This window comes from Aegilops tauschii, chromosome 1, assembly GCF_002575655.3.
Source record: "Aegilops tauschii subsp. strangulata cultivar AL8/78 chromosome 1, Aet v6.0, whole genome shotgun sequence".
Classification (NCBI taxonomy): Eukaryota; Viridiplantae; Streptophyta; class Magnoliopsida; order Poales; family Poaceae; genus Aegilops; species Aegilops tauschii.
In genome coordinates, this window is record NC_053035.3 from 410960523 (window position 1) to 410967750 (window position 7228).

At 50.6% G+C, this 7228-nt stretch overlaps 1 protein-coding gene across 1 annotated transcript; it reads left to right on the forward strand.

The window, feature by feature from the left end:
- Positions 1-271: 271 nt before the first annotated feature.
- Positions 272-6020, forward strand: LOC120968261 (uncharacterized). Its single transcript, XM_073499595.1, has 10 exons — positions 272-545; positions 634-723; positions 828-3419; positions 3506-3661; positions 3740-3775; positions 3899-3988; positions 4070-4134; positions 4208-4628; positions 4875-5151; positions 5243-6020. The coding sequence occupies exons 3-8, from the start codon at positions 3012-3014 to the stop codon at positions 4488-4490; spliced, it is 1038 nt and encodes a 345-aa protein (XP_073355696.1). The 5' UTR covers positions 272-545; positions 634-723; positions 828-3011; the 3' UTR covers positions 4491-4628; positions 4875-5151; positions 5243-6020.
- Positions 6021-7228: the final 1208 nt, after the last annotated feature.

Consider the following 7228-nt stretch of genomic DNA (forward strand, 5'->3'; position numbering starts at 1 on the left):
GCCTCCAGTACGTGTCCTCAGTTAGTTTTGTGGACATCTCCTGATGTTGCATGCGTGTCGGCTTGATGGTGTACGTGTTGTTTTACGGTGCCAGCGCGTGGTTAATTGGTTCAGCATGATATTCATAGGTTGGCACGTGTGCAGTTTCCACAATTCTCGGGCAGCGCTGCTGTTGCCGCTTTTCTCGACGGTCTTGGTTGTTTCCTGCTATCTTGCTTCCTGTCTCTGGTGCTCCGGCTATAAATACGTGATCCATCGCATTGTTTCTCCCAGTCTCGCATGTTGTGGTTTTTATTCGTAGATGGATCGTTGTAGCTCTTGCCGAAGTGGCCTCCGTCGTCCGGGTCACCCTCTTGGAATTCGCGGGGCAGCTATTGGGCATACTGATCTGCGGCTTCGTCGTCCGGGTCGTCCTCGTGGAATTCGTGGGGTAATTACTGGGCGCAATGATCTGCGAGGTCGTGGTGTGGCCACGCCGGAAGCTGTTGGTGGTAGTCATCGGAGCCATCCTGCTGTTCATCGTTCCGTTGGCTTCCCATCTACTGGTCGGTTCAGTCTATTTGATCCAACTTTTGCTAATCCTTGTTGTATGTTCACCGCGTAATTAGGTATTTGTCTGGTTGTTTCATGTAGGGGTTCAAGGTCAGAGTTCCTCTGCTGCCGATTTGCGTCGTCGGCGTCAAGAGATCCGACTAGGAAAGCGTCCTGTTGATTCTGCTATTGGTGAGTTCGTATGTTCTTGCTTTGTTTGGTTATTCAGGTTGAGTTTTTCCAGTCTTTCATTTACTTATTTTTTAATTACCTACTTCATTTTCGTCTTAATGCAGCTCATTCTTCGTGTGGCTTTGGTTTTCCGGGTGATACGAACCCTGCCGTTTCCCAACCCAGTTTTTTCGTTGTTGTCGTAGAATTGTCACGGCAGATGTCCTTGACCTAGGACTTAGTCGTGGAGCCATCGCAACTAGGAAGCTTAAAGAGGTTAAGCGGGACAAGGAATACGAGGGTTTATACTGGTTCGGCCCCTTACGGTGAAGGTAAAAGCCTACGTCCAGTTTGAGGTGATATTGATTAGGGTTACGATCACCAGGGAGCTAAACCGCTATGCCTGGCTTTCGATGAGATTGTTCTTGTCCCTAAACCGCTGCCGGGTCGTTCCTTTATATAGGGAGGCTGACGCCCAGCAGCTCTCAGAGTCCCGGCCGGCTCATAAGAGTGTCCGGCTCGGACTCTCCACTATCCTTGCCTTACACTACAAGTTCTAGTATAATAATGATTGCAACTACGGGCTTTAAGCCATATCTGGGTCTTGAGCCCATCTTTGGCCCACTGTCTTCAGGCTTGGCGCCGGGTTTCTGGTAATGACCATATGAGTAGCTCAGCCCCTCCTGGCGGGTGACTCTAATGTCTATATTCTTAATATTAGGCCCCAGATTGATTTGAGCCGGCTCATGTCAATCTTCCATTCCTTCGACAGAAAAACCTCCGGCTCACAATTGTGTGAAGGCCATAACCCGGCGTGACGTCATCCTCCGGACTCCGGATAATCCGCCATGACGTCATCTTCCATTAAGCCCATTTTTTACTCCGCCAGATACGCAACGGATCTTTTTCTTTACTGTCATCCTGAAAATCGAGGCGTTTCGTGGGGAGATAACCGCGCCGTGGTTTCCTTGATTGTCGCGCCCACTTATGAGCTCGCCTTATAAATAGGCCGGCCCGACGGGCTCTCAGCCACTTCTCTCTCCTTCATCTTCCTCCTCGCGCCACTGCTCCCTTGCCCGAGCTCTGCTACTGTCGCCGCCGTCGCGCCCCCGGACTTCGTCAACCTTGGCCGCTGCATCACCCTGACCCGGTCCAGATAAACGGCGGCTACCTCCGCTCCTCTTCAGCTCCGGTGAGTCCTCGCCACTCCATAGGGCAGATCCGCATTAGGGTTCGAGTAGTTCGTCCGTGTTCTTCGTAGTGCGCCACGGGCCTCAGTAGATTTGATTTTTACTGCCTCCTTTTGATCTTAGACTTACATAGAATCGTTGCGGTGACTGTTTAGCACCCATTTTACATGCAAGCAGCTCTATTTTTACTGCATAAAAACCTTGTTCGAGCCCAAAAACTTCTCCAGCCTCTGTTTCTAGGTCTAGAAACTTTTCTTTTGCCCGAATGTTTTGATCCAAATTTTTTACTGCGATGTGTGAAACCTGTTTTACCACACTTAGTAAAAATTGCAATTATTGAATCTCGGCGGTTTACAGTTCCGGTTTAAAGAAACCACACGCCGTAGATCCTTCCGGCTTAAAGAAAACCATGCGCCATAAAATTTCCGGCTTAGCTTGTGATAAAGCCTGTAGACAATCAAATTACTCTCAATCCCTCGGGCGGCTTAAATAGCCCGATGCACTTAAATGTATACCATTAGTCCCCTTTATAAGCCGCCACCTTGACATTGAACCGTAGATTTCTTCCGGCTCATAATTAACCCGGGCGTTTTTCCTTTTATCATAGACTGCCGATTTTCACCATGCCTTCCAAAGCTCCCAAAGCCTCCATTACTTGCAACTGGATGAGGTCCAATGTCACCAATGAGACCCTAGCGGATTTTGTTAAGTCTGGATATCTGCCCAAGAAGGATGTCATGTCCTACCGTGCCCCTGACCCGTCAGAAGAGAGACCACAGCCAAAGGACGGGGAGGTAGTGATTTTTGCGGATCACATGAGCCGGGGCTTCGCACCGCCCGGTTCAAAGTTTTTTAGGGACGTTCTAAACTTCTTCGACTTGCGGCCTCAAGACATAGGACCCAACTCAGTGTCCAACATCTGCAACTTCCAAGTCTTCTCACGAGGTTTACCTTGGAGAAGAACCTAGTCTGCTGCTCTTCAGAGAGCTTTTTTATTTGAACCGTCAGAATGAGTGCGCCAATGGGCCAAGTCTGGAGTTAGGTGGCATCTCCATCCAGCGGCGTAGGGATTGCCTTTTCCCTTACGCAGAGCCGCCGAGCCACCCAAAGGACTGGAACATGACTTGGTTCTATTGCCAAGACACGTCACCGGCTGATGAAAGTCCGCTGCCCGGCTTTCGCCCATTGCGTCTGGAGTCAACACACCCATTGTCAGACAAACTGACTCCGGCGGAGCGCCAGCCTCTGCTACCCACTATCAACAAGATCAAGGCTCTACTGGGCAATGGTCTGAACGGAATCGATCTGGTCCGGGTCTGGATCTCGTGGCGGGTGATCCCATTGAGCCGCCGCCCCGGCTTAATGTGTGAGTACACGGGCCGAAAGGACGACCCTCAGAGACACAGCCGCAATGATCTTCCTGAAGACGTTGCAGAGGAGATGACCAAGGCTCTTTTAAACGAGAGCCTGGCAGACTGCGGAAGGACCGGGTTAGCCCCCTTCTGCAAGACCAACCCAGCCCCAGCGGTAAGCCGCCAATCTGATTATCCTATCTTCTTCTGTATATAACTTTCATCTGAATCGTTTGAAGAAATCATCATTGTATTTTTCAGGCTGACGACAAGTTCTGGCGGGTCAAATATGACCATGAGGCGGCCAAGAAGGCCAGAAAGGTGAAGAAAGCCGCCAAGAAAGCCGCCCCTCGCAAGAAAGGAAGCAGGCCTACTGCTTCAGAGCTGATGCAATTAAGCGACAGCTCCGAGTCAGATGTAACCCCTGATCTTTTAAATCCTTGCTATATTTGTTGTTTGCTGCTATCCGCCTTATCAATACTTGTTCATTGACAGGATGACACCGGCGCAAGTAACCCGGTGGTTGAAGAGGTAATGTCACTTTCCTCCGACTCGAAGCCCTTGCCAAGGGTGAAAGTCCGAAGGGTAACTCGGAAAGTAAGCTTTTCACATCCTTTAGCTTATCAAGATCCTAAATTTATTTTGAAGCGACAGGTTCATGAGAGCCGGCGTCACACCCGGACCAACAAGGACACCGACCTCTCCTTCGGGTTACCTGACGCATCAAGGAAGCGCCGGACTGAGGTTATTTCCCACTTGTACCCTTTTCATCCGTTGGCGGGTGTTATACGTCAGCCACTCAATTCTTCAGACTCAAATTATCAGGAGACCTCCCCCTCTTCCGGCGACTCTATGCAGTCAAGTCTGCCGGCTTTCAAGACCGTGCCCGGGTAATGATAACCCTCTTATATTTGTTCTGGTCTTTGCTCATACTTTTTATACTAACCTTTGTTGTTCTTTTAGTGCCCAGGCAAAGCTCACCAAGAGAGCGAAGAAAACCAAGTCGGCCGGAGAGCCGGATTTGCCTGAACCGGAGGTGACGGTCCAAGAACCGCCAGCTGCCTCCGCTCCCGAAGCCACCACTCCAATGGACACGGCACCTGTAGAAGCTTCTGCTGACCCGGAGGCCTCCGGCTCGGCTCAACCAACAAATGACCCGGACGTGGTAATCACCCGGGCGGAGTTCGTTGAGCCGGGGAGACCTACCGTGCTGGCCAAGTGCTCCGCTAAGGGGGAGTTGCTGTAGCCCCACCGGGTGAACCTGGACCTCTCCGACTACGCCAACCTGAGCATCGGAGAGCTCGTCTCTGGCTACATCAGCCAAGTGCACAAGAGCCGGGACGCAGAGGTTGCCATGGTGAACCAGATCCAGCAGAAGTCTGAGGTATCATTCTGCTGTCCTCTTACTTACTGCATAGTTACCTTTCCCATGCTAGCCCCCAAGTCGACGACTTATGATTGAATATGTTGTAGACTTAGGTTCCGGCTTACTCCATTGAGCCGGCAGTTTGTAGATAGATACGTTCAATATGCATTAGCCCCCAAGTGCCAAGTGTCTTTGCTTGGAAAACGCTTGGGACTTTAAATTTGTAGAGTAATTGTTCATGCCATAACCCGGAAGTTTATACAGGCTGTTGGCAAGAAACTTGAGGCTGACCTTGCTGATCTCAAGAACCGGCTAAAGATGCAAGAGATGGAGACCCGGAAGGCAAATGCCAAGTTCGTGTCCAGCATAGCCGCGCAAGAGAAGCTGAAGACGGAGTTCGACGCTGAGCGGAAGGCGTGGGCCGAAGAAAAGGTCGCACTGGTGAACCGGGCTGAACAGGCGGAGAAGGCTCTCTCTGAGAAGACCGCCGAGCTCTCCGGCCTAAAGCGCCAAGTGTCCCAGATGGTGACCGCAGTCTTCGGTAAGTCGTCTCGCCGGCTTTCATCAAGTTTAGAATGTGCATATCTCATAATTTCATCCTTGTCGGCGGCTGATCTGCCTTTGTTAAACAGGTCCCAGAAGTGCCAACCTGAATCAGAGTGTGGTGACCAAGCTGAAGGCCGTATACACCCTGGTGGAACAACTCTACACCGGGTCACAACGTGCCTTGGCTGTGGTGGCCCTCTCCAGCGAAGTGCCGACTCACCTGGCGGAAGTCCTTCGCCGGCTCGCCGTTCTTCCTCAACGGATCCAAGAACTGCGACGAGCCTCTGCGAGAGCCGGAGCGATTGCTGCGCTGAGCCGGGCTAAGGCGTTCTTGCCAGAGTTAGACCCGGCAGACATCGCCCTCGGCTACCCAAGTCTGAAGAAAGACGGCACCGCCTTTGATCAGAAGGACTTAGCAGCTTGCGTGAAGGCCGTACGTCCGGTGGCCACTCTTATTGGCAACGATACCGATCTGACCAAGTACCGGCCGGGCTACGACGCAGAAAATCAGAGGATTCCTACTCCGCGCTATGAAGCCCTCAACTTGATCCCGCCGGCTCGTCAGCACACTTTCGCCCCGGAGATTGACCCTTTCAGGTTAATTGACGAGGAAGCCCAGTTCGAAGCGCTTAGCGGCATCGACTGAAAGTCATCAACCTTCCGGGTCTTGGGATCAACCGGAGGAGAAGGAAGACATGAGCCGGAGACTTCCACTCAGCAAGCGTCTTAACTTCCGCAGCCGGTTTACCAAACAATGCTCCACCCTTTTAGACTTGATGAATTTTGTAATAGAGTAGGTGCAATAGTTTATCTCTGCCGTGCCATCGTGCATGTATTGAATGCTGAAGTCTTTTGAAGTTGTCTCTTTGATGTCTCTCCGGGTCATAATCAATCCTCTGTTTTTCTTAACCTCAAAAGAGGTGCCTTTAATTATCCTGCATAGAAGGGCAAATCACAAGTTTCGAGGCGGCTTACCGCCCTGAGAATCATAAGTTTTAGATAACCCGGAATATGAATCAAAAAGGACTTGTCTTCAATGATATCCTGAATACAGCCGTAAGAACATACTTGACGGCCTGCAAGCATACTTCCGGTTTAGATAACCCGGATAAGAAGGTTGGTACCGCAACTCCGGTTTACCTGTCTTATAACACCCATTGCGTTCAGCAAAACTGTAAACCCAAGTTAAGCCGGCAAAGTGAGACCCGGCCGTACACACTTGGAATAATCAGACAAAACTGACTATAAACTGGAAGAACTTAGGGGCTTCCGGTTCGAATACGACCAGAGACCCGGCCCAAAGGGGTTATGCTAAGATTCGAATACGATCAGATAGCCCCCAGTGGGTGTGGCGATGCCAATCAAGAGGGTATCGACAGCTATGTTCTCTTTGGTTCGAATACGACCCATGTTTGAACAGGAAGCCCCCAAGTGATTTTAAGAATTGTTTAACGACGCAGATTCGAATACGATCCACATCGGTTCCCAAAGGGGTGAAACCATGATTCAAATATGATTAAGGAAAACTCCCCAATGAGCTCGGCACTTTGCCAATCAAATGGGTATCGACAGCTATGTTCTCTTTGGTTCGAATACGACCCATGTTTGAACAGGAAGCCCCCAAGTGACCTTGTTGCTTATGGCTAGATTCGAATGCGATCATAAGCCGGATCCTCCTTCAAGTCATCATGTAATCTTGCAATGAAAACAACACGTGCATATTTGGAGGAGAAAAAAGGACAGAGGTCCTGCTTTATTGCTTATCATAATATATACATGGCTGAGAGAAATATGTACATCACGAGAGCTGGCGACTCAAGGGTAGTAAGGCCGAAGCTGAGCTATGTTCCACGGCCGACGGGTCTCTTCCTCCGACTTACGTGAATCTTTATGCTCCCGAATGTCAATGAGGTAATATGACCCGTTGTGCAGGTTCTTGCTGACCACAAAGGGTCCTTCCCAAGGCGGGGAGAGCTTGTGCGCATCTGTTTGATCCTGGATGAGCCGGAGCACGAGATCCCCTTCCTGGAAGACCCGGGTTTTAACCCGGCGACTATGATAACGGCGCAGGT